The 26,775-nt window shown below is 58.2% G+C and overlaps 1 protein-coding gene across 1 annotated transcript; it reads left to right on the top strand.

Annotated features, from left to right (window-relative positions):
• Nucleotides 1–26,377, top strand: Runx3 (runt-related transcription factor 3; the record flags this gene model as incomplete). The annotated part of the gene is given in 5 exon segments (XM_013519718.1): nt 1–176; nt 2,000–2,156; nt 9,839–9,943; nt 19,536–19,694; nt 23,617–26,377. Coding segments are annotated over 5 exon segments (1,130 nt in total), but the record flags the coding sequence as incomplete, so codon positions are not given.
• Between the last annotated feature and the right edge of the window lie 398 nt (nt 26,378–26,775).

Raw genomic sequence — 26,775 nt, 5'->3', positions numbered from 1 at the left:
TGAGCGCGCAGGCGGCCGTGGGGCCCGGCGGGCGCGCCCGGCCCGAGGTGCGCTCGATGGTGGACGTGCTGGCGGACCACGCGGGCGAGCTCGTGCGCACCGACAGCCCCAACTTCCTCTGCTCCGTGCTGCCCTCGCACTGGCGCTGCAACAAGACGCTGCCCGTCGCCTTCAAGGTGAGTGCGGGCCTCCGGCGGGTGGGGAGGCACTGGCGTCCGGGCGCGGGAGGACTGCGGAAAGGACGCACCCGAGCCCCCGCGGCCCCGCTGCGCGCTCGGAGTGCGGAATCCAGAAGTTCCCTCCCAGATGCGCCCTGAACCCCTAACTTTGAGGGGCTTCGCGGAGCCCTGCACGGGGACACTGATGCAGAATCGGGAGGATGAGGCTCCGTTTCCCCTAATCGGGGGTCCCTTGGTCCCAGCCCTGGGAGCAAACGGGAGGAGGATCCCAGGACCAGGGTGAGGACACCGGAGATGGGGTGCAGAGGATGAACTGGGCCTAGCCTCCATTGCTGCACCCCTCCTCCTGCGCAGCTTCCGAAGCACTTCCTGCTCATAGCCTCAAGCCCCAGCTTCTGACTCCTTACCCGGAGCCACCAGAGGCCGGGATCGGTGGCACCGCACTCTGAACGGCTGCTGCGGCCGGGATGTGCTGCGTCCAGAATGGCAGGCTGAGATTATGGGTGTTCTCACTCCTGGCAGCCCCTAGTCATTCAAAGAATAGTTTTCTCAATGTCAAGGAGTAGGCGACTGTTTCATTTTCATTTTTTTAAGCGGGCAGCGAGATGAAACGAAAAAACGCTTCGGTTTTCCCCTAAACCTCTCACAGCTGTGGCGAGAAAGGGCAGGGCAGGAAGGGCCAGCGGCTGGGGAGGTGGTGGTGCTCGAGGTGCCTGGAAAAGAAGGCTAGGGCAGCTGAGACCGTCCTTGCTCCCATTAAGACAACTCTGAATTAAAAAAAAAAAAAAAAAAAAAAAAGACTAGTGGCTCTTTGAGGTCTCCCCGGGTGACATCTTAAAATACCAGCGGGGGGGCGGAAAATCTCCCGGGGAAGAGGGGGAGGAGGCCCGTGTGACTGTAATCGTCAGATCGGAGGTTTTACTGTCACTTGGAGCTTAAAAGGAATCTTTGAAATTAAAAGAAGACAGGATGTTGACAGGAAATCTGGCCTTTTTAATCAGACCCCAAACATTTTCTCCTTGAAATTTTTACCATCTGGATCCCCAGTCCCTGCACGAGGTGGCCACGTTTAAATGACTGTGACTCTATTTACAATCTGATTCCTTTTCGGAAGGCATCTGCCTCTCCTGCTCCTTGTATATGAGCTGGGGGAGCCGGTGTTGGGGGCTGAAGGGCATCTCCACCCACCGTGCAGTTTTCAGCAGGTGCATCCTCCTGATATCAGAAGCTCCCCTCCTGCTTTACAGGGGTTTTCTGGACTGACCTTTCTCAAAACAGCAGTTTATTTTGCATTTTCTCTGCATAACGAATTCAAGTTCTGCAGAGGCCAGTAAACTGGGCCTGGGCTACATTTCAGGGCCAGACTTCATACACCACAGGGCTCTTGCATGGATGGAGTTCAGGGGGCAGTCCTGTTATTATTATTGTTGATATTCTTTTTACTTGGAGACAGGGTTGCTAGGAGCATGTTGATTCCTCTTTTTCAGTAGCAGAGGAGGACAGAGGAACTGCGTCCCACCTCTGAGCGACTGAGCTAATTCACAGCTCTCCCCTTAGTTTCATTTAATTGAAAGGATGAGTTCTTGGGACACGGGCTGACTAGTTGATCTAGGACTTGGGAATGGAAGGGAGAGATCGCATCTTCTTGTTTCTGTTCTATTTTGGGAAGATCTCCATTGTTTTTAAGGCTTTCTCCCTCCCTGCGTTTGAGAAATCCGCATTGCGCCTGGGACCTAGGGGAGCCGCTGGGCCAGCCCCTCCCCTCCTTCTCCTGTTTTCTCCTGCCTTGCTAAGCTGTCCCCTTCCCCCTGTGTCCTCAGGTGGTGGCACTGGGGGATGTGCCGGATGGAACCGTGGTGACTGTGATGGCAGGCAATGACGAGAACTATTCTGCTGAACTGCGCAACGCCTCAGCCGTCATGAAGAATCAGGTGGCCAGATTCAACGACCTCCGCTTTGTGGGCCGCAGTGGGCGAGGTGAGTGGGAGGGAGACCTGGCCCCCGGGCCACTGGGACCTTGGCGATGGCTCAGGTGGGGGAATGAGGCCGAGACAGGGGCCTTGGTGTCCAGAAACAGGTCTTCAGACCCTGGTCTTTCTAAAATAGCCCTTCGCCGTCCTTGAGAGTGTTACTGACTTCTTGGAGGATGTGAGGAAGTTTATGATCTCTTGCATGAAAAAGACAATTTTCTCCCGGTTTCTGGAAACCTTCTGAAAACTCCAGAAGCCTCCCATGCAGCCCCTCTTTCCCAGTTCAGCAGTTCTAGTCTCACAAAGAGATGCTGGGAGAAGACCGTGAATTAACAAGCTCAGGGAGCTTAAAAGGCTTGGCTCCGAGGACAAGCCCTTGGTCTGTGGCACGCTAGCCACTCTCCCAGGGGCAGGATCTCCCCTACTTGGAGGCCACCTCCCCCAGCTGTGGGCTCCCGAAGCCCTTTAGGCCCTTACGTGGTTCAGAAGAGCGATGACTGCAGTGTGGGTTGTGTTAGGGCTGCCATCCCCTGCCCCAGAGGCAAGCTGGTGGCCGCCCCGCCTGTCTGATCTTCCCGGCAGTGGCAGGGGCAGGAAGGCAGCACCAGACGCCACACTGGCTGTTGCCAGGGGCTGTTGAGTGGGAGGCTGCTGGGATCCGAAACCCTTCATCACTCAGCTCCTGGGTGGAGGAGTCCTGGAAACCCTGCCTGGTGGCAACACGGAGGCCTGGGGTCCGCTGGCCCTTTAAGACGAGCCAGAGGTGGCTGAGCAGAGGAGTGCCTTCCCCAGCACCAGACGCTCTCTGCTTGGGGTGATGCGAGTGAGTTCCCTCGCTCCCGGGCTGCACTCTAGGGCCGGGGCTGCCGGCTGGAGCAGAATTGTGCTTTTCATCACCAATAAACAAGGCTTCTCAAGGCACTAGTTCCCTCCGAGCCGCCAGCCTGCTCCCTAACGGGCATCTGGGCACCATTGTGTCCTCTCCACCCGCTCAGTGTATACATACAAATGTCAAACATATTTTGACTTTTCAGCATTAATTAAAACCAGGGCATTATTTGCATGTAATAACTGTTTACTTGTTACTTTTTATGAAACTGAAATAGTTTACATTCTTTCAAACATTTCCTGTTCCTGTTGGCTCCCTTCCCCACGCACAGATTTCTTTCAAACGGTGCCCTTAACTGGTTGCAGGTTGATGGATGGAAAATGTTTGCTTTTATGAATTAAGCTTTCGTTGCTGCTCCTAATTAGTCTCCAAGCCCCTTTTGTCATCCCCAATCTCCCCAGCTCTTTGCAACTTAATCCCAGCCCCGGCCCGAATGGAGAGCTGCTGTGACAGGTTGGTGGCGGCTGGGCAAGGGTGGCCCAGGTGTGTGTTGGGGCCACGATGGCTGCTCTGGGGAGCGAGAAAGCGAGGTGGGTCCCAGGAGTGCTGGAGGCATCAGGAAGTCTGCGCTTCCTTCTCCCTCCCAGCTACTCCCTCTCCAGGGAAGGGAGCCATGGGAGGAAGAGAAGAGATGAGATACTCTGACTTAGCAAGACTTCCTCCGGCCTCTGTGTGTACTGAGAATGATGTCTCCGCTGTTTGCACGCCCATAGACCCGCGCCACCCGGATGGCCCCAGGAGGGAGACAGGTTTCCAAGACAGCACTGAACTTCGAGCCCTGAAAGCAGAGCGGGCAAAGCTAACCCTGGCATTGTGGGTACTAAGTTTACAGACCATTCCCATGTCCAGTCTCAGCTCTCAGCAGTCTCTCTGGCCCTGGGGGGCAGGAAGAAGACCGAGGGGGAGGGAGTTCCAGTGCCTGTGGAACTCTGGGGCGTTCATTGAGAGTCTGATCTCTAGACCTGGCCTCCCCCGCTTTGAGCCCCAACTCTGCTAGTGACATGCTGGGTGACACTGGGCCAATGACTTCTCTGCGCCTCTGTTTCCTTGGCTGTCAAACCTGGTGGTGGTGGTGATAATGGCGCCTCCCTCATGAGATTTGGGGAGCATTAAGGAAATCAACACGGGTGTATCAGGTGGCACATATTGAGATTTGTGATTGAGATTTGGATACAAGTTAGAGATTTTGTTACCTTCAGTGCTTGGGCCTGGAGGAGGCCTTTGAGGTCCCTTTGAGCGGTGACAGTCACTGATTCTCTGATTAGTGTGGTTTGGGCGGGGGTGGGGGAAACACAGAAGGTGTGAATTGGTGAGTGGGAGAGGTAGAGGAGGCTGGCAGTACGCAAGAGGGTGCAGGGTCCGTCATGCAGGCCTGTCACAGTGACTCTTCATGTGTGGTCCTGATGGGAAATTCCCAGCTGAGAACAAACCTGTGATTGACACACAGCCGGGGCCACTCTAAGGGCGGGGACAGTTTGGGTGCTGGGACCCGGACCCTCTTCCCTGACTCACTGACAGCTACCAGGACTAAGAAGTCAGGTGGATAGGTCTGCTTGTTTCCTCTACTTCTCACCCCTTGATTTTATCTGAATGCCGGGAGATGGCTTTCCCAAAAACCCAGGAACACCATAGGGTTCTGACAGTAAGACTGCAGGTGTGAACCAAGAAAGGGGTGGAAAGGAAAGCAGGTCACGGCTGTCTCCTGCAGGGATTAGGGCCCAGCGTGCCGCGCTGCCAGGCCAGCATCCTTTTCACACAGTGACTATTTTGCTCCTTCCTCTCTTACAGTGAAGTTTGTAGATTCCCACAATCCACCTACTGTGTAATTCCGTAGCTGCCATGGAGGAAAAGGCAGAATAATATATCATACATGTAGGGATGAGACTTGAAAACGTAAATGTTGGAATGAGACTACTTCTACCAGCTAGACGATGCCCTCTGTGCAGAAGCCCCGTGACAGCTGCAGAAAGCCCAACAAGCGGGCTTAGAACAGGACTCAAGGCCTGACAGTGGGTGGCCTCGCCATCAACGCCGTGATTTTCTGAAGATGTGAAAACTCTTGGCAAAGTGTGGAGCATTTTTTTTCTTCTTTTTTGTAGTGCTGGATATCAAACCTGGGGCTGTGCACCATTCTAGGGAAGTAGTCTACCACTCAGCCCCAGATTTACATAAAACTGCCTTTCCTTCTGGAAAGTTGAAGAGATATTAAAAATGCCCCAAATTTGCCTTTGTTATATAAAACTGAATTAGGTTCATCATGGGGTGGAGAATTTTTATAAACAAAATCCAGCCCCTCAGGAAAAATACGTTCCTCCTGGCCCTGTGCAGCCCTGATTGTTTGCACCTCCCTGCCCCCCGGTCATGCAGTCCAGCCCTAAACACCAACAGTACCACCCCGGTGCTCCGTTGGCCACGCACCGCCACAAAACCCCAAATTGCCCTGTAGGAGGCAGCCACTGGTCTAGGCAAAACTGAGACTAAACTGTCATTAACTGGGTGAAAGGGAACATGAGCACCGCAGGTGGGAAGTCCTGGTGCAGGCCTAGGGGACCGCTATTTGCGGAAGGGTTAGATGGCATCTTGGCCAGTGTTGAGAAAACCCAGAGGTCCCCTGAGACCCATGCAGCTCCTGTGGGTGGTGCTTGTCACATAGGAACCCAGCGGCCCAGGAGCGTTCCTGAGGCCGCCCTGTCTGGCCTGGCTGAACTTGCTGGTTGGGCCGAGGGGGCCTGGGCCCTGCAGGAATGTCTGGGGCTGCTCAGTGTCCCAGGGAGCACCTGTTTCCCAAACGTGGACTTCTTCCTCCAGCCAGGGCCACCGTTCAGAGTTCAGTGGTCTGCAGCCCCTGGGTTCGGGGCTGAGCGCACATTTGCCAAGCTCCCTGCAAAGAGATGTCCACCTCCTTTGTCCTCAGCTTCCTGCTCCAAGAGGAGAGATGGATGGGGTGGTGGGCAGAGAGAGCGCTAGGTAGGACCGGAGAGAAAGGAGGGAGACCCAGAAAGCTGGCGTTCTCCCACTCCTGGTTCTTGGGGCCCCTCCCCTCCCCCCCGTCCACTCTGCACTCCCAGCACCCTGTCCTCTTGATACCCTCTCTCTTCTCCTTAGATGCTTGGGAAGGCTGGCGACCTCAGGGGTGGCGTGTGGTTGGTTACCTTGTGTCGGGAGGTGGTTCACACTCTGAGAGCCCTGTGGAAGGCAGGCTGCTGCACGTTCTAACCTGTCTGGGTTCTGTCTGGATGCTGTGTGACCTCGCCAGTTCCCTGCCCCTCTCTGAGCCTCAGTCTTTGCTTCTGTAAAAAGTGAGCTGTGATCTCTGCTCTTAATTCACAGATGTCTCTTGAGCACCTACTCTGTGCCAGATCCTATTCTAATGGGCTGGGGACACAGTGAACGCAACAAAAATCCTGGCCTCCAAGGCAGCTTAGAGTCTAATAGAGGGAGACAAAGAAAAATAAATAAATTGGATGGATTATTAAAGGTGATGGGCACTGTGGGAGAAATTCGTGCAGCACAGGGATTGAAGAAAGCGGGGAGAGGGAGCCCTGTGAGGCTATAGATTGAGCAGCTTCCATCATAAATAAGGCACAAAGGATTGCAATATGCGACGACACTCCCTTAAACAGCAAAATGTGATGAATGTGCTGCTTTGTTTAACGTATTAAGTAACAAGATCTAGGAATGGTTCTGATGATGGCCATGACTGCGAGGTTGTGACACGCATACAAGGTATTCAGAGAAACCTGAAAGGACCGCCGTGTGCTTTGTGAATGTCTGTCCCGTCCCTGGCAGCAAGGTCACAGGTGTGGCCCAGAACACCTCTGTGGTTTGCGGCCTGAGCTCTTGCCTAAGACAGGCTGCATTTCAGTTAGAGGCTGGAGACAATGCCATTGCAGTTTTTCTTCCTATCCAGTTACTGGTCTGCTCAATGCTAAGCGTTCTTCTTGGAGGCCACGTTTAAAATGTCTGCTTATTATTGTTTTTATTATTTTGGTGTTGGGGATGGAACCCAGGGCCTGGTGCTTACTAGGCAAGTTCTCTACCGCTGAGCGATACCTGCAGCCCCCAAAATGCCTCTTGGAGATAAAGTGACCAGGAAAAGCTCCCAGAGAAGGTGACTTTTCAGTTCAGACCCAGAAGTGTAGCTGCGGCCAGGCTGCTGCTGCAGGGAGTGGGTGTGCCTTGCCCTTCAGTGTTCGAACTCGGGCTGCTGGGGCTCCATGGTCCTAAACTCCCCGTCAGCCTGGCCCAGAACCAAAGAGGGTTGGCAGAGTGTGGGAAGGGGGAGTTCAGAAGTTAGGGACACCTCCATCCCACCCCCAGGGAGTGCCTGGCTGCTCGGAGGGAGAGAACCTGGGAGGGAAGTGACCTCAGAGGGAAGGAAGGCAGCAGAGGGCAGGCATATCCAGGGAGTGGGTAGCAGCGAGTTGGAGGCCACCTGCCTTGCGTTTCTCTGGACAACCTGTACTTTCTTTTTTTTGTTTGTTTGTTTGTTTCCGGTACCAGGAATTGAATTCACATCATGCTTGCCAGGCAATCGCTGTGCTGCTGAGCTAAATCCCCAGCCCCAACCTGCACTTTCTGTTTCTACAAGTCATGCTAAGACCCTGAGAGTGAGGGCCTGGGTTTATTCAGACTTGGGGAACCCAGGGGCAAGTGCCTTAGTGTTCCTGTCCAGGCCTCCAGCTGTTGGCTCAGGAGGCATCAGAGAAGCCCGGCTCGTTCCCAGGTTCCCAGTGGAACCACAACTGTCACACTTGAGCTTTAAACCCCCTTGTGTCTCAGAAGCCCTCGGGCTCTTTGGCATGGCCCCTGTGCCCGGCTGGTTTAATTTTATTGAGGCTTGTTCTGTTTCTGAAGCTAGAATTTTCACTTGAGTTCTTGGCCAGTGAGTACCCAGCTGTGCAAAAGGAACCATGAGACCGTGCTCCGGCCTGAGCTTCACACCCGCCTGGCCCTGGAGCCTGTCTGCAGCCACCAGAATAGTAGCCTGTGGCAGGTCGGAGGCAGGGGTCTACCAGGTGCAGAGGAGGGAGGTGAAGCCTAATGTGGGGATCAGTGCAGCACCCCCAACCTCATATAATGCAAAGCTTCAGAATATAACTGGGTAGTGGATGTCTCCTACTTTAGGTGCTAGTAAAATTGGGTTCCCCTGTGGGAAAACCCTCCACTTAGCCCACACTGACCAGCCCACACTGACCAGCCAACTCCCAGGCCAGTCACAGAGTTACCACAGACAGCAGAAGAGTCAACCTTTATCGGGTTTTTACGTGGGAAACCTGTCTCCACCTAAAAACAGAAGTCACCGGTGAGAAATAGAACTGAGGATGATGGAGAGGAGCTCAGCACCGCGGCCGCTGCCCTGGGGAACTGGCGGTCACCAAGACAATGTGACAGCATTAACCAGCTCAGTATATGGCCAAAGTGTAAAGGACACGAAGCAATAATTTGTGTTGGATTGTTATGCATAGCCATATGACAGGTTTCAGTCTCACTAATAATGGCAGAAAAGCAAAGAAAATACAGTCTGAAGATCTTCTGTCTTGATAGACACAGTGGGGGGCGGGGGGCGCGGGGGTGGCGCTGGCCCTCACCGTGCTCCTGACATGTGACGCGCTTCTCTGAGAGTCATCTCACCCCAAGAGAGAGATCAGCGCCCGACACCCCAGCCCTCACGTGCGACGCGATCACTCACCACTTCTTCGAACCTATTCTAAGGAAATAAGCAGAGATGCAGACAAAGATTTTTATAAACAGAAGGTCATTTTCATTTTATTTTAAATGGTAAAAAAAAAAAGAAAAGTATTATTTTAAAAGATTTTTTTCCCCCTCTAAGGAATTTTGAATGGAGACTTTGGAGCCAAATGTCTATCTAAAAATAGAAACAGGGTTCTGGAAATAACAGTTGTGTCTGCAAATGAAAAGTCTGCAGCTTCCAGATCAGCCCTCTTCCAGCCCGGGCTGCACACGCCAGTCAGAAACTAGCACCGGCATGGAGACCCCAGGGCTTGGAGGTAGAGAAATAAAAGATGCGGCTTCCTTGACTTGAAATATTTTGTAGCCATTAAAAAAATGAAGTTTAAGCTGGGCACAGTGGTGCACACCTGTAATCCCAGCACTCAAGAGGCTGAGGCAGGAGGATCAACCAGTTTGAGTTTGAAGCCATCCTGGGCTGTACAGTGAGTTCAAGGCTGGTCTGAACAACATAGTGAGAGCATCTCCACAAACAAACAAAAATATGAGGTTTACGAAGAACTTTTAACGACTTTGCAAAGTGTTGCTGATCTGATGTTAAATGAAAGAAAAGGGGGGGCATAAAAATATATTTTAGTGCTACTGGAACTGTGTAAATATGCAGACCTGTACAGAGGGTTGGAAGAGAAAATCCAGATGGTAACGATGTTTGTTTCTGGCTCATGGAACTGTGTGTTGGGGGGGGGGGTTCTTCTCTCCTGTGTCCTCAAATTTTTCTACAAAGATTACTGCTTTGAAAGAAATAATACTAACATATATGCAATATTAAGTGTGTCTCTGAAGAGTGTGAGTAGCACCAAAAAAGGCCCAAAGGCAGGGAAGGGATAAACGTGGGAGTTGGGGGTGATAGGGTTGGCCTCAGACTCCCAGGGACCTTGAATGCCAAGCCCACCAATTTGAACTTCATTCACCCAGAGCCCCATCTTCTAGGCTCAAAGGGGAGAAATCTGCCTCTTCTAAAACGTCAGGGGTTCTTAATGGAAGTACAGGTAGGAGACCAGGGTGTTGCAAAAGCGCCAGGAGCCAACTTCCTGCCTTTATCTCCCCAGGGAAGAGTTTCACACTGACCATCACTGTGTTCACCAACCCCACCCAAGTGGCCACCTACCATCGAGCCATCAAGGTCACCGTGGACGGGCCCCGGGAGCCCAGACGTAAGTGCCACTGATCCCCTAAGCTCCAGGCTGGGGTGGGAGGCAGGGGAGGTGGGCAGGAAGGTCAGGCAGATGACCCTGGGTCCCTGGAGTGCTGGTGGGGCTGCGGTCCTCAGCTCCGCAGCCCGTGTGCCTGCCGCAAACCCTGAACCCTCTGGGCTTAGCTCCGACTGAGAGGCCAGCTGGGGGCCTGAGACTAGATGGCGGAAGCAGCTGGGGGAGCCCTCCCTGAGGGATGACGGCCCAGTGGGGGCCAGCAGCGGGGACAGGGAAAGGAAGAAGATGGAGGAAGCTGCGGATACAGGGTGCGTTTCGGGTGGAGGTTGGATCAGGTGTGCTGTCCATGCCAGCTTCCTCTGCCAGTGGCCGAGGGATATGTGTGGCAGGGAGTGATCAAAAGAGAAGAGTGAGGCCAGGTCCAGCTGTGAGGCCAGGCCCCCTCCTCGGAAACCCTTTGGGTCTTAGCATGTGACTTGCTCGAGTCACAGAATTCTATGCACTCTGGCACCCAAACCCCCACAAATGAGACCAGGAAGGCGGATTTGATTCTGTAAATAGGTGCTCAGCGCCTCCTGTGTACAGGGAGTCCTGATCAGTCAAGGCGAGTTTGCGTTTAACTCCTGCTGCCCACCGAAGGCCCTGGAGTCTGCAGATCAAGGCTGGAAAAACTGGAGGGGAAGCTTTGGTCTGTGTTGGCTGGATGAAGAATGAGTGAATAAATGAAACAGAATCAACACACCAGCTCAAGGGACTGGCTGCTTCCTGAGCTTGATCCTAGAGCTCCTACCTTTGCAACCCCCACCCCAGGACTGCTTAGCCTGTGTGTTGAGGGCTGGCCTGCACCCCTTTGTACGTGCAGGGCTTTCAGTTGAGAAAACGTTTCGTGCTTGTTTTCACATGGGGTCCTCATACAGCTGAGGCAGAGGGTCACCCTCACTGCAGGGAAGAGAGGGCCTGTGCCTATGCCCTGTGGGGTCTCGCACATGCCCCGCGAGGGAAGCGCGTCCCAGAGGCAACCTCCCACTCACTGAGCAGCCTAGGACAGGCTCCAGGAGGACAGCCTGGGACAGGCTCTTCCCCTAGTGCCCGGGAGGCTCGGAGCTGGGCCAGGTGGCCCTGGCAGAGCTTCCCTCGGGGACTCTCGGCGTCACCTCCTCTGGCCGTCCTGAGCTCCCACTCAAGGTCAGCCAGGACTTCTGACCAAATTCCTTCCTGTTTCTTCCCACTGGGATCAGACCCGGATGGCTTCGTGCTCTGTTCTGGGCTTCGGGACCCCAGGACAGTGCTATCTGCTTTTTGGCCTCAGTTTAATCATCTGTGAACTGGGTGGGTGAGCCCAGGCATCTCAAGGTGGTGATGACTGGGAAGCGTTTGTGCCCTGTAGGCCACCAGGGTGCGGAGAGTAGGTGCTGAGCCAGCCTGCCTGACTGTGGGCCTCAGGCAAGACACTGTCGTGCCTCAGTTTTCTTGCCTGGAAAGTGGCTTTCCCCAGTCGCTACCTCATAGTGCTGTTGAGGTAAAGTGCATACAGCACCTTGCACACCGAGCGACTGGTTCCTTTATCCAGGACTTTATCCCCATATGATCTTGGGCAAGTCACTGACCGTTCTGGGCCTCAGACCCCTTCTGCATGAAGTGGGATGGACACCTGTGCCCTGCAGGCCTGGCGATCTTGGCGACATGTGAGTGGTTCTGGCAGACAGAAGGTTCTCGAGAGTCACTGGGTCCCTGCTTTTCTGGTCTCCTTGGCACTCCTCCCCTCCCCCACACTGTCAGCACCATCATAATCGGTGGCAGCTTCCCCAGGGAGCTGCAGGGTGGCTCCCGGCACCCAGCCTGGTCACAGAGGCATGGTCATGGAGGGAGGGCACGCGTGCTGCGAGCCCCAGGCAGGACCCAGATGGACGGGAGCCGCAGTTGGGTGTAGTGTAAGGATGTGGCGGTGAGGGCCACTCTAAAGAAAGGCACGTGACGGGGGCCTGGAGCGTGCTAGGAAAGTCCCAGGGGTCCATGCCGTGTCTGTGGCCTCCGGGCTCAGCCTGCCCAGCCCAGCACCGTCCATCCTTCCCTCCCGAGGCCCCCCGGTGAGTGCAGAGGCTCAGCCCTGCCCTGCAGATGCCCTGGGGCATCCTCTGCCTGCGCTTCTCTCCTGAGGTCCTCCAGGCCTGAGTGGCCTTTGGGGGTGAGCGGGTAGGGGCAGGGGTGGCACAAGACAGGCAGCTGATGGCGGGGAGACAAGCGGAGGTGGGGAGGGGCCGGTTCCTCCAGATCCCCCAGATCCCCCGTGCGTAAGGCCCACTTACTGCTGGCCTCCAACCTGGGACTGTAGACAATCCTTTCCCTTTCCTGGCCTCAGTTTCCCATCTCCAAGAGCGGAAAGGTCAGCTCCACAGCTGCTGGGTGGTGAAAGGCCCAGCACGCCAGGCTGTGGGCAAAGTCTCTGTGAATCAAGCCTCAGCAACCAGGAGGTGGCAGGGAGACAGAGCACTGCCCTCTGTGAACTTCAGGGCTCCTGGGGCTCCCCCAGGGGCTCAGAGGCCCCACCCGCCGTGTGCAGGTCTATAAACAGGGATGGTGCTTGTGTCCGTTCGGGGGAGCTGTGACATTCGGTGAGTTTCGGGCGCCTGCCCCACAGGAAGTGCCCGGCAGCCCTCTGGACCCCGGGAGCTCTGCACCCCGGGAGTTCCTTTTGGGGCTTTTCTCCTGCTTTGCGGCTCAGCGCCCTGTGAGGTCCGAGCCGGTGTGGGGTGGGGCGGGTGCCGCGGAGCCGCTGGGAGCACAGGAGCAGGGTCTGTAGCTCCCCAAGGCCCGCCTGTGGGTTCTGTGGCTAGGTCGTTCCCCTCTGGTGCCCTGCAGAGCGTGCCCGGCCTCCAGAGGGGTGGCCAGCTGGCCTGAGGCTGGCTTGGTGGCTTCCTGCCTGTGTGGCCTCGGTTTCTGAGGTTCTCAATGCTGGTGTCCCTCAGAGTCGCCGGGGGCTGGTGAAAATGCAGGTTGCTGAGCCGGATCCAAGATGGGGCAGGAGGCGCTGCCGGTGCCGGGCAGTGCTGGTGGTGACCGCAGTTTGGGAATGGCTTACCCCATCCGCTGGGCTTAGCAGGTGCTGGTATTGAAAGGGTCACACCCAGGTTCTTGATCCTCCCTGCGGCCCAGGGGAAGGGAGCTAGCATCCTCCCATGGCCCCTTCCTCCCCAGAAGGTACACGGAGTGATTCCCACAAATATTTTCCTGGGCATCTACCCTGTGCCAGGCACTGTTCCACATGCTGGGGACACCACCGTGAATCCAGCCAAATGGGTTTTCACCTTCCTGGGCCTCAAAGTCCAGAGGGGAGAGGTGGAAACAGGTCCTGCTGTCCCTGTGGTCCCAAAGGCCCCACCCAACCTGTGCCAGTGACTCTCCTGCACTCTCTTCCTTGTTCACCCAACTCTGGCCACCCTAGCTTCCTGCCAGGCACACTGCTGCCTCAGGGCCTTTGCACTGCTGCTCCTTCTGCTGGGAACACTCTTCCCTAGCTGCCCTTGGATGCGTGACTCGCTCCTTCCCACCCTGACATGTTCCCTCAGCCTTCTCAGTGGCCTCCCTGCTTCCGGTTGCACACACAGCACTCTTGCCTCCCCTCGTCCTCCTGGCAATTCTCTGTCTCAACTGCTTTATCATCCAGGGTGCTGTGAGGTTCTCTATTTTATTTCATTTATTGTTCATCTCCCTCCACTTTTCTATATGCTCCATGGGGTAGGGGTTCTCGTCTGTTTTGCCAGCAGTGGTGGTGACCCTGGGCATACAGACAGCAGTATGTAGTAGGTGCTTAGTAAACACTTCGTTAATTTGGAGTAGCAGAAATCCTATGGAGAAGAGTGGAACTGGGGGGAGGCTGAGGGCGGAGGAAGGGCCCCCCAGGAGGTGACAAGTGACAGACGGCTAACAGCCCCTGTGGCTGCTGGGGGACCTGGCATGGTCTGGAAGAATGACCAAAGCCTGCAGCTGCCCTGGAATCCCCGATGTGGCTGCAGTTTTGTCCTGGGCTGAGGTGTGGGGAAGCGGAGGGCAGGAGGTGGGCCTGGGCTGGGGAGAGGCCACTGCTCCTGGCCCCCAGGACCCAAGACCCCCACAGCCCAGGAGTGTCCCCTGAGCCGGGCACCGGCCTAGAGGAGCCAGGGGATATGGCCCAGCAGGAGGGAAGGGGTTAACCTCAGACCTCCCGGGTTCCCCTAATCAAGCCCAGGCCAGGCCTAGAGGGGAGGGAGCTGCCTCCTGCCCACTGGCCCCCTGCCAGCCCGTTTCCCTGCCCAGCCACCGAGGGCTTTCATCTGCTCACAGGGGGCCGATTCACAGCGGACCACCCTGGGCCAGCACCCGCCTGCCACTCTGCGCGGCTGTTCCGAGTCCGGTGTAAATCTCCTGACAGGCCGCAGAGCGCTGGGCCGGCGCCCCACCCACAGCCGTGCAGACAGTGGCTGCTGTGTCTGGGGCGCGGCCTCCCCAGAAGTGGCATCAGATGGGTGAAGGGCCGGTCGGTCGTCGGGCTCACCCTGTTGCCTGGCCGGCAACTCTATGTCGTGGCCCTGCGCGGCTCCGCAGCTCCCTTCTGTTTCCTGCTCTTCCCACCTGGGGGTCAGCTGCTCAGCCGGGCTCCTGCCAGGTGGAGCTCGTGGCCAGGTGACCCGGCTGTTCTCCCTCGGAGGTCTTCGGAAGCGCAGAACTTATGCCAGCTGGCCGCTCAGGTCTGGATCTCACGGTGTGACCCTAGGTGCCTCCCCCTTGCTGTCCATACAAGGGGGCGAGGATAGCAGTATCTCAGAGCGCTGTGGCCCTTGGAGATAACGCATGTGACCCACCTGGCACAGTGCCTGGCACACCATAGACACCGCTGGAACGGTCACACTCCTACCCAGGGGTGTGTGTCGGGCAGCACGGAGCAGGAGGGGTTGACCCTGATGGCCTCTGGGTTCTCCCCAGAAGCACCAGGCACCTGGTACGTGCTGGGACCTGTGCTGGCGGGACAGGGATAATGAGGGATGCCCTGAGGACCGTAGTTAGGGAGCCTCGGGCCTGGAATAGGCAGTGTCACCCAGCCTGAAGGGCCCCCATCACATGCCCAGGGCTCTACCGCGCCACTGGATTTGCTGAAGAGGAGTTACTGCCTCAGCCTGGGGCCCTGGGCACCCGTGGATGTTTAATTCTCACACCTGCCTTCACCCTCAGAGATTCAGTTTGACAGACGGGACAGCCAGCGCCCAAAGGAGAGAAGGATTTGCCCAGGACCACAGGGGTGACTGGCTGCACCCAGGTTTGGGCTTGGGGATGCTGGGCTCTCTGGAGACACAGGCTGGGGTCCGCCCACCCCTAGTGAGAGTGTTGGTCACTAAGCAAAGCTGTATGGGAGGAGTGTGTGCGATGCGAGCCCGCTCAAAGGCCGGGCCCCTCGGGCTGGGGGCATCACCCCCTCACTGTCCACCCTTCCCCCGCCCCTTCAGCGCTGTAGTTTCAAAGCTTTGAGCTCTGTCCTCAGCTCATCCATACCTTTGGGGGTCAGACAGGATGATAACTGCCTGGCGGATGTGGAAACTGAGGCCCTGAGAAGGAGAGGGACTTGGTGGGTTATAGCAGGATGTGGCAGAGTCTCACACTCTGCACCCTGAGCTTCAGAGTGGGACAAGAGCCCCTGCTGGAGCCCACTGAGGCCTCTCCTGGTCCTCTGCCCAGCCCCATCCTGGTGCTGCGGAGAGCAGCTCTGTGCCGTGGCTGAACCTGATTTGCAAACTCCAGGCCCTTTTCCCGAGAGACGGGCTCCGGGGAGGGCAGGCGGCCGGATGCCCTCTGTGTGCCCTGAACACGTCCAAGACCATCCTCAGGCCTCAGCTTCCTCTCCTGTGAGGCGGGGACAGCAGCAGACCTCTCTCAGGAAGAGGCTGCACGGGAACGAAGGCGGTGGGGTGGGCAGCTCAGGCTCCGCCAGGGAAGAAGCGCTCAGGAAGCAGGGGCTGCAGTCTTCGTGTTTCTGCTCCTGCGGCTCCTGGGGCTCAGTGGTGGGAGGAAGGGGGCTTCCTGGCAGGGGCTCCTGGTCCGGGCCTCACAGGACGGGAGAGCACTCCTGGCAGAGACTGTCCTGTGCTGAGGCTCTGAACTAGGGGCAGAGAATATTCTGGAAGCTGAGCACAGGAGTTGCGTGAGGTGTGGGGACAGGGCCCTGCCTTCTGTCTGCCGTGAGGTCCCGTGGCCGGTCTGACCAGTGGTGAATCCTTGCAGTCCTCAGTCAGGGACTTTCAGAGGGAGAGTGCCTCAGTGAGCAAGCCATGCAGAGAGGAAACTGAGGCACTAGTAAATGGGGACAGCCCCGCCCAGCTCTCGGTGCAGAAACTGAATGAAAGAGGCCCTTTCTGCGGCCCATCTCCTCTCCCCAGGCACAGGCACTTCCGTTCCGTCCACCCCAGTGTGAGGCCGGGCCCCGTGGCTTGGAGACTCTCAGGCGCCCTGGCCGTGTGGGGCTTCCTGGGCTCCCCTCCGCCCCTCCCAGGCAGTGGCTTCTGTGCTCCACAGCCACAAGGAAGCATCCCGAAGTAGAGGGAAGGTGCTTCTGTTCACATCGGGGAGTGCTCGCTCTGGGCTGGGGTCCCTGGTTCACAGCCCCGGGCCAAGGCCCCCAGAGCAGTGGGCTTGCGCTGCAGCCTATGGCCCCATCTCAACAGTAAGAGCAAACAGGAAAGTCAGAGGAGGAGCCCTGGAGCTGGGTGTGAATCCTGCCTGCTGTCTTGGTTGTGTGTTCCAGACACAGGTCACCAGCATGCTGGTCTTTAATCCCGCCTCCTGGGGGCTCAAGCAGGGGTAGCAGTGACCTATGTGGATAAGAGGGAAGCGTCTGCAGACCCTATGGGACAGGGACCCCTAAGGGCAGCGTGATGGGGACACCACAGCTTGGGGCAGGGAAGGGGGTGCAAGTTGAGGGAGGCCCCAGGCTGGCTGTGACCCCGCCCTCCTCCCACTGGCCACGGAAGTGTCTGTAAACGCTCTACAGGGTGTGACTCAGAAACAGGGGACTTTATCCACCAGTGACAATGACAGTCCTGAGGTTTTGCACCAGCTCTGGTGGAGCCCTACTGGCTCGCTTGAAGCTTGTGGTTGACAAAGACACCCAGATCCTGCGCGCCCAAGCTGCCGGCGGGTCGGTCTGAGGCGTCCGTGGCCATCCGGCAGGCCTGCCTGTCGAGGTTGCTCTGAATTCATTGGCCCCAGCTTCTCCACACTTCCCTGCCACTCCGAGAGTCCTCAGCAGCCAGGCAGCCTTGTTTCCCGCAGGGCCTGCTGGGGCTGAAGACCCAGCCTGGCCCAGGAAGTGGCCGCGCGGGACACACCATCCTCCTCCCCAGCCCCCACCTGTGCCCCCGCCTCCCCGCGGTCACCACGCAGCTCCAGCTCCACAACGGCCCCAGCCCACGCTTTCCCGCTGGCTGCTGAGGGTCTGGGGGCTGAGGGGCCAGAAGCGGGCCTGGCCAGAGGGGCAGTGCTCCCCGCCCCGCCGCAGAGTCCCGTCAGCTCCCAGCCCGGGCCCTCATCAGAGCAGAACGTGGGTTCCCTGGTTCTTGATGACCCACCAGGCCTCTGTGGCCCCCAGGAGGTCCTGGCTCACTTCCGAGGCTTCCAGTGGCCACTTGAACTTGTGGCCAGATATGTAGGGGGCCGCAGGTCCCAGAATCTTTAGTGTCCCCATTTTGAAAGTCAGAAATAAGGGCCATCCTGAGGCTCCAGCTCTGTCCCCTCCTTCCCACCAGAGCTCCCCAGTCATCCTACACCTACCCAGTTCTCTGGAAATCACTTGTCCGGCCCCAGGAAGAACAGTGGAGTCCCAACTACTTGTCTTCGCTGTCAGTTTTTAAAAATCACACGTTACTCCAGACCCAAGACCTCAAGCAAACTTCTCCCTTTTGCTGCTTCCGCGCACTTCTCTAATGGGGCTCACGTCCAGGAAATTCCACCACCTTTCTGGCAGTGTGACCTCAGGCAAGCTCCGTACCTCTCTGGTTCGCAGTTCTCTTGTCTGTCAAAGAGGGCCGGCTGCCTCCCTCGGGAGTAATGGAGGCAGAACAGGCGGGAGAGTGCCACCCTCCACGGTGCAGGCTGTTCCTGACCCCTGTCCCGGAGAAACCCTGGGCTCGGGGAAGTGGGAAGAGGGCTGCTCCCAGGGCTAAAAGAGGCAACTTGGGGAGCAGCTAACGTTCATGGAGGAGAGCAACAGAGACGTGAACGGCACTCCCAGGGGAAGAGGTCAGCCAGTGGCCCAGCAGTGCCTGCGCGCCATCCCAGGCAGCTGCGTTCCTGTGGGCTGGTGACTCCCCACCTCAGGGATAAAGAAACAGCCCGTCTAAAGGGCTTGCCATTCAGAGAGTGACGGAAAGACACACCCAGGCTGAGAGCATCCTTAAAGCTCCCTGGGAGCCTTCCTCTGTGTTTGCCAGGCTGGTCCCCTTCTGAGGAGGGGCCTGGGGAAGTCAGAGAGGCTGGCTGCTATGCCTTGGTTTTTGCAGATTTCATTTCTAAGTGCTGCCTGTGGAATATAAAGTGATTAACTGAAAAAAAAAAAAAAAATGCATGCGTGTGTGTGAGAGACAGCGCCACTGGGAAAGGTCCCGCAAGCTTGATGTCATTCTCCAGAGTGCCATCAGGTTGCAGGGGGCAGAGGCACGGCCATTCTGACCCTGCCAGCACTCTGGACCTGGGAATGGAGGCTGCGTGCCTTGGGGCGGGCCAGGAGAGGGGTGGTGGGCGATGCTGGCAGTGCTGTCCTGTGTAGCGCCCCAAGCTGGATGCAGGGTCCTAGAGAAGCCCTCTGTCCTCTGCCTGGCGTCCTGGTGCAGTCCCCTCTGTCAGAGGCCGGGGGCTGGAACAGCTGGCAGGGCCTTCCCTGGACCCTCTTGTTCTTGCAGACATGGGGTGGAGGGCAGCGTATGCCTGGCTTCTCTCCCTGCCCACCTCTGGGACCTGCTTAAGTCACTATTCCCATGCGTGTAGCTTCAGTTTCCCCTTCTGCCAAACAGTGTGCTGTAGAGGTTGGGGTGACAGGCTTTGGTTTGAATCCTGAGCTCATATCTTTTTTTTTTTAATGGTACTGCAAATTGAACCCAGGGCCTTCACACTGAGCTATATCCCTGGCCCTTTTTGGTTTTTTTGGTGTTTGTTTATTTTGAGACAGGATCTCACAGTGTAGTGTAGGCTGGCCTTGAACTCACTGTGTAGCCGAGGTTGGCCTCAAACTCACTGCAGTCCTCCTGCCTCAGCTTAGAGTGCTGGGATTGCAGGCTTGTGCCACTGAGTTCATATTCTGACTTCACATCTTACTGGCCGAGTGACCGGGAGGCCTGGAGTGGCCCCTCCTATGGTATGAGAGTGATTATTCCTGCCCACGGAGTTGAGGTGAGACCGTGGCGTCTAGCTACCACCCTCTGTTCAGGAAGTCTCCTGAGAACCCCAGAGGGAGCTGCTAGTGGTGACGCCGGGGTTCTCCCTGTAGAGGCCCAAGGCTAGACATCGAGCAGAATTTCCTGGCAGTAAGTGGCACTTCTGTGCCCCCTGAGGCTCATAAGCTCCATGTGCTCCACAGGGCACCGGCAGAAGATAGAAGACCAGACTAAGGTGTTCCCTGACCGCTTCGGGGACCTGGAACGACTGCGCATGCGGATGACACCGAGCACGCCCAGCCCCCGAGGCTCACTCAGTACCACGAGCCACTTCAGCAGCCAGGCCCAGACCCCAATCCAGGGTAAGTGGGGCAGGGGTGGTGGGTGGAGGACCGGAATGGGCGGTCCGTGGGCCCCCGTCAGAGTTCCTTCCAGACATCACTCACTGCCTTTGTTTCATGGAAGAGGCAGCCGGTGCCCTTTGCTCCCTCAGATGTCTAGACCTTCATTCAGTCACTCTGCAAACACACATGGTGCTGAACCCCAGTGATAAGCCTGAGCAGACAGAGCCCCTGCACTCCGAGTCGATCCCTCCTGGGGGAGGTGGGGTGAATCCTCCAGTACCTGTGTTAAAACTGAACACGATGTGTCCACAGAGCCAGGAGCAATGCGTCCCCGCTCTGTCCACAGCACCCCTCCCTCAGCCTCCGCATTCTCACAGGAAGTGGGGTGGGGGCGGGGGTCCCTGCCCAGGGATGAGCTGATGTCCAGATAACATTACTGTACTCAAATAAATTTCAGACACTGAAAAGTGAGGTGCCAGCCCTGGGCAAGGGTCGGGGGGCGCGGAGGCGCCTGTGCCTCTGTGCCGTTGCCTGGAGGAAGGCAGTAGGCACGGCCACAGCTGACCTCGGGCAGGTCCTCCCGAGCAGAGACGACTGGCCCATGACCAGTTCAAGGCCAGCAGGTGGACGCAGAGCCGAAGCGGGACTCTGCACAGAGCGGGGCGGCTCTCAGCTGCAGGCCAGGGCAGAGGCCACGGCCCGATCTTCTCAGTTCAGCAGGACCTGGCCAGAGCCCATTTGGCAGATGAGTGCATGGAGGCTGAAGAGGTTACGGCCACCCTTGGGTCATAGAGCCCGTCAGTGTCCGGGTCCAAAGTCCCCATCCTGTTCTGTGCTTCTTCAGGCCTGAGAAGGGGCCCAGAGCAGGGAGAACCCAGGGTAGAGTTGCGGATGGCTCCTGCCTGTCCCCGACCTCCTCGCCCCTCCACCTGCTGTGCTGACCTGGGCCCGCTGGAACCTTGCTCAGAGAGGGCTGGTCCCGGCCCTTGCCATGTGCCAGGCTTGACGCACCACTGCAATGCAGAGAAGGTGCCTCCATAGTAACCCAGGCTCAGGAAGCGGGTCCCCAAGGGGAGGAGCAGCCTCTCTGAGCCCATGGCCCTGGGGAGCTCCGGGGTGGGGGTCTGGCCTAAAGAGGTGCTGGGAGGTGGGCAGCCAGTAGCAGCCCCTGCTCCTGTCCTCCACAGGCCAGCATCAGTCAAGTTATAGGAGCTCACCATTCTGGGTCTTTCCCTGCCTTCGGCCAGGCCAGACTAACAGTGTCGGGGCCAGGCCAGGGAAGCCCAGCATCAGCAGGGGTGTGCAGCAGCTTCCTGTCCACCAGCTATCATGGAAGGAGAGCCACGTCCTCCCCTGTACGACTGGGAGGGCATGGTTTGATCAGTACCCATGGGAGCCTAAGCCTCCACCTGGGCAGTGAGGAGAGGAGGTCCAGTCCCACGGGGCGGAGCTGATGCAGTTCTCCTGCTTCGGCATCCTGAAATGCATCCTCCCCGCATTAGCCACTCTGCAGCCGTGGCCCCTAGCAGCCCCACCTCCAGGCCTTTCTCTCATCCTTGGAGATGAGAGAAAGAGCCCTTAACACCCAGGCCAGGGAAGAGGCATGAACTTCGCAGTCAGGTGGAGCTGGCTAGGAGCTCTGGCTCTGCCTGACATTGGCTGTGTGACCACAGGCAGATCACTTACCCTCTCTGAGCCTCAGTCTTCTCATCTATCAAGAGGTCCCTCTGCAGAGGGGTATCGGCAGCCCCAGGTGTTTGGGGCCTGGCTCACTGGTGTTCCCTCCTGATGGGACCAGCCTCTGCGTTCACGCCCCATCCTGGGGATGCCCTCGGGATGCCCCACTACCACTTCCCTTTGACCCCCCAACTTTGGTCACTGGCAAGCAGTGCCAGGACCCCAGCCCCTGTGCACCCTTGCCCACGGCCCCGGGCTGCAGCCGCCTACAATGGGGGTTTCTCACTGCTCAAAGGGCTCATTCAGCCACCGCAGCGGCAGCTGGGGCAATTTGGAGAAGAAAATAAACATTTCCTTCCACTGTTGGGATTGGCTGCTGGGCAGGGGCCCGGCCGGCCAGCTTGGGTTTCCTGGGGGGCTGGGGGGGCTGAGGAAGCTGCTGGGGGCCTGAGGGAGAGCCCAGGAGGGGACAGGGCAGGGCCAGGCATCTCTGAGGGCCACACGTAGGCCCAGGGCCTCGCGTTCCCAGGGCACAGCCCGCAGTCCCTCCTGCTTCCGGCTGGGGTTCCTGGCAGGCGGCCCCGCCCCCACACCGCTCAGCACTCGGTCTCTGCCTCCTGCTTGCCTGGCTCAGGTGCGAGCTACCCTGTGTCCCTGCATGTGGGTGGGCACACGCGCCCTGATGTGCAGCTTCAGGGCTGACGGAGCAGCCGGGACCTACTAGGGAGGCAGAAGGTACCGTCTCCCCCGTAGCCAGGAGCATGCCTGTGGTCCCCCAGGCCAGAGCCCTGCCAAGGATCAGGCACCAGCTGACCTATCAGGCCCCAGGGCCCCAAGAAGTGACACGGCTCACCTGGGGTCACCTCTGCGTCAGGCGGAGATGAGCCAGAGACCCAACCCTCCATCCCCCAGCCACAGCTGGCTCCAACCTACAGGGCCAGGGGACAGCTTGGCCTCCCGGGTGCCCTCCAGGCCCCCGTTCTTTGGCGGCTGAGACAGGGAGGTTGTGCCAGACAGGCTCCCCCTGAGCCCTCATCTACAAGGAAGGCCCAGGGTGAGAGGCTGGCCTCTGTAGGCCCTGAGTGGGCCTGTCCAGGGGACCCAGAGCAGGGAGCATCACAGCAACAGCAGCAGGCAAGGGCCGACTCCCTTCTACGCACTTTAAGTGTATCAGTCAACTCAGCCCTTACAAACTGTTACATCCTAGGAAACTGATGCACAGAGAGGTAAAGTGACCTGCCCAAGGACACACAGCTACTATAGCAAGAGTCAAAACCAGGATAGCTGCCCAGCTCCAGAGGCCACACAGTTAGGCTCATGCAGGAGACAGCAGTTACCTCTTGGGTATATGTTGGGGCTCAGGACCAGAGCCCTGGGGGTTAGTACCATGCGACCCTTCATGCTTCACCCTCTCTGGGCCTCATTTTCCCATTTTCTAATCTAATGGAGTTAGATTCAGCCCCTCAGTCCATTTAAATGCCAAGGTTTGGGGAACTGTGATTACAAAACTCGAGGGTAGAGGCTGGAGCATGCTGGCCATGGAGCCCACCGAGGAGCCCGAGTCCTGGAGGAGCCTCTGCAGGGCGAGGCTGGGCACCTGTGACCCCCAAGCCCTCCGGCTGCCTTTCGTGATGCTGCTGGGGCCGATGAGGGTGGCATCTGCTCATTGCAGGGCCACCAGCGGGCTCCAGCCTGCGGGCAGCCATGGTGGCACAGGCTGGGGTGGGGGCGGCAGGCAGTTGCTGTGGCCTTAGCACCTACACCACGTGCCAGCCAGGGTTCTACCCGAGCTTGGGCAGGAGATGCATGGCTGTGGGCTTGCACGCGCGCGCGCACACACACACACGCGTGTGCCCCAGCAGGGCAGAAAGACCTCGTGATGAACTCTGGTCCTTTCTGTGCAATATCAGGAGAATCAGCCTCTCTGTGCCTCAGTTTCCTGATCTGAGGAAGTGGAGTTCAGCCCGAGTCCCACAGGGCCACTGAGACCCTTTGCACCATCCCGGTCTTCCAGCAACCCTGTGCGCAGCCTGGGCCCGCCGGGCTGTGGAGTGCACTCCCCTGCTCTGCTCCCGCTGAGGGTGGCGGTCTCCATCAGGCTGTGGCCACGCAGGCACCTGCTGTCAGGGTGGGCTCTTCGGGGTGTCTTGGCACCAGGGCCCAAAGAGCAGAGCACCAGGGAGCCCCACTGTCTCCCTTGGGGCGTGAGACAGAGCCCTGGGGTGGTCTCCCGCGGCAACTGATCCTCCTTGCTGTCGCCCAGGCACCTCGGACCTGAACCCTTTCTCCGACCCCCGCCAGTTTGACCGCTCCTTCACCCTCACGGAGAGCCGCTTCCCCGACCCCAGGATGCATTACCCCGGCGCCATGTCGGCCGCCTTCCCCTACAGCGCCACGCCCTCGGGCACCAGCATCGGCAGCCTCAGTGTGACGGGCATGCCGGCCACCAGCCGCTTCCACCACACCTACCTCCCGCCGCCCTACCCCGGGGCCACGCAGAGCCAGAACGGGCCCTTCCAGGCCAACCCGGCACCCTACCACCTCTACTACGGCGCCTCCTCGGGCTCCTACCAGTTCTCCATGGTGGCCGGCGGGGGCAGTGGCGGTGGCGAGCGCTCGCCCACCCGCATGCTGACCTCCTGCCCCAGCAGCGCCGTCTCCGTGGCCACCGGCAACCTCATGAACCCCAGCCTGGGCCAGGGTGACGGCGTGGAGGCCGACGGCAGCCACAGCAACTCACCCACCGCCCTGAGCACGCCGGGCCGCATGGACGAGGCCGTGTGGCGGCCCTACTGACCACCTGCTTGCCCACCTGCGGCCGATCGACACCCCGATGAGAGGACCCAGTGCTCCGACAGGGACCGGCCCACTCCGAGGCTCCAAGCAGCAGTGGGACTCCTGCTTCCCTGCAGCCAGTGCCCCAGGGGCCAGAGCTGCTGCGGCTCCTAGAAGACCCACCCGGCCACATCTTTGTACAGAGGGGACCCTGTCCCCAGCCCGTGTCCCAGTCATCTCATCCTCCACCCCCGCGGGAAACTCCTGCCACCTCCCCTGAACCACCTCGCTGTCTCCCGCTGGGCCCAGGCCATCTCCACCCCAGAGAAGGGATCTCACCCTCAGGGGTCGGCCCCAGCCCCAGGGAAGAGGTCCCCGACCGCAGCCAGACGCCCTGCACTGTGGGCCAGCCCGGTCTGCATTTACACCCAGTGAGTCAGAACTGGAAAGCCCCACCGGAGAGATGGGGCAGGACACCCCTGCAGGAGGGACGAGCATGCACCCAAGCAGGCCCCCAGCTCTGCTCCCCACCCTCTCTAGTGGCTCAGAGGCCCCTGGCCCGTCTCAGCAGCAGGGCCCTGGACACACCACCCTCCACGCATGTGCCCAGACCGCGACGTCCCCCTCTGGCCTCATGGGGAGTCTCCTGGTTGCCATTTGCTGAAAGAACCCGGGCGTCCCCCGAGTCCCGGCAGAAAGCACTGAGGTGTGGCGTGGCGTGGTCAGGTCTGTGCCCTGTGGCTGAGGGCCGGCGGAGCACTGCCTCACCTCTGGAGTGGCCCAGCCTCCTCTCCCAGTCCCTGCCGCATAGCTCTCTCCAACCTGTTTGCACTCCTGAACCAAAAAAGTCTTGGACAAAAAACAGTTTTTAAAAATGATTTTAGAGAAAGCAGCTTCAGTTACACATTTTGAACCCAAGCCCTGCAGCAGATAGTGTTCTGGGCTTGTGAACTACACACACACACACACACACACACACACACACACACACACACACACCCCTGCCTCCTGCCAGCGCTCTGTTATCAGGATCCCACTGCCTCCTCCCTGTCACATTCCTACCTCGGCCAGGGAACCCAGGGACCTGTGGGTAGGGGGATGGAACGCCATGTCTATGTTCTGGGACATTCGTCCAAGTGACAGGGCGGGGCCTGCTGGGCTGGGTGGGAAGTGCGAACAGTGCTGACTGTGTGACAGCCCCACCCGTGGCTCAGGCCCCCTATTCAGATGTTCCCCCCGCATCTTGCAGATGATGGAAACCCCTGCATCTTGCAGAGGGGAACACAAGGGTCTACAAGGGTCCTTGTGTCTGAGTTCTTGAGTGGAAAAGGGTGAGAAAACCAGGGTTGGATACCATGCGATTTCATAGCTTTCAGCCACATCCTGTGGATGTGGAAATCTCCCCTTCGGGGCTCCTTCTTGGTGGTCTGTGTGATGGCCAGGCTAGCCCAGCTGTAGCACAGTTAGATCCGTCCCGGACAGGTTAGGAAGCTCCGATGAACCTGCTCCATCCCTCCTGCCACCACTCCTCTTGCCCTGTTCTCACTGGAAACGGCATTCCCCATCTCTTACAATAGCGGCCAACTCCCTGCGCCCAGGGGCCCTCCGTGCCTTCTCAGGAAGCAGCTGCAAATGCACTGCCCTGCCCCTTGCCTCATTCCCTCCCACGGCTGGCAGGAGACATGCCCTGGGGTTCCCAGTGCCCAGTACTTTGTAGCCGCACCTGAGACTACCCCTTCCTGATGCCCACGCCCTGATGGCAGGACAGGAAGCAGATGGACCCCTGCCCTCTCTCATCCCCTGACAAGCAGTGATGGTGACCGGGTGAGTCTGTTTGGGTCCACAGTGGGTACGGACTTCCTGGCTGGTGAGAATGAGTCCTGATTTGCAAGGCTCACACACACACACACACACACACACACACACACACACACAACATGTAGAAAGCACAAGGAACGGGGTTTGGTACGAAGTCTGTGTAAGCGTGTTTGTGGTGGGTGCAGACCCTTTGTGACATATTGTCATGCCAAGGTGCCCAGATCTGCTGTGGTCACATCTTCCAGAAAATCGTCCCAAGCGGGGGGTGGGGTGGGGGGGTGGAGCTGCTTTGCACTATCATTTGCTTGGTGTGTTTGTGTCTCGTGCACAACCTGCTTGTACAGTAAACTGTCTGTCTTCTGTACTATTTAACTGTAAAATGAAATTTTGACTGGTTTGTTACAATAATATAACTGAGATGTGTTGAATGATCCCGTGCCAGACTCCTTGGGCTGTGTGTGTGGCCAGCGGGTGGGAGCCCCCTGCCCTCGCCCAGGGAGAAGGAGACAAGAAAAGGAGGGCGCTGAGCTGCACCTGGGGAGACACCCAGCTTGGCCTGCTTTCATCCAACTGTCAGAAATGCCACTGTGGCCTCCTGGCCCCAGGACCGCAGGCAAGTCCTCCTGGCACAGCCAGGCCCCTAGAAGAACATTAGACCCAGCTTGTTCCTGGGGCCTGGGGAGAGCCCTGCCGGGGCTGTGTTCGTGCTCGTGCAGAGCAGGCAGCCACTTTAGCACCCCTGCTTTACAGGTGAGATGACAGGTGCACCCATGGGGGCTCCTGGGCTCCCCATTTCCCTGGAGTTACAGTGGCTGAGCTGGGACCTGGC

This window comes from Chinchilla lanigera, unplaced genomic scaffold (genome assembly GCF_000276665.1).
Source record: "Chinchilla lanigera isolate Chin_1 unplaced genomic scaffold, ChiLan1.0 scaffold00051, whole genome shotgun sequence".
Classification (NCBI taxonomy): Eukaryota; Metazoa; Chordata; class Mammalia; order Rodentia; family Chinchillidae; genus Chinchilla; species Chinchilla lanigera.
This window is presented reverse-complemented; position numbering and strand designations above follow the sequence as displayed.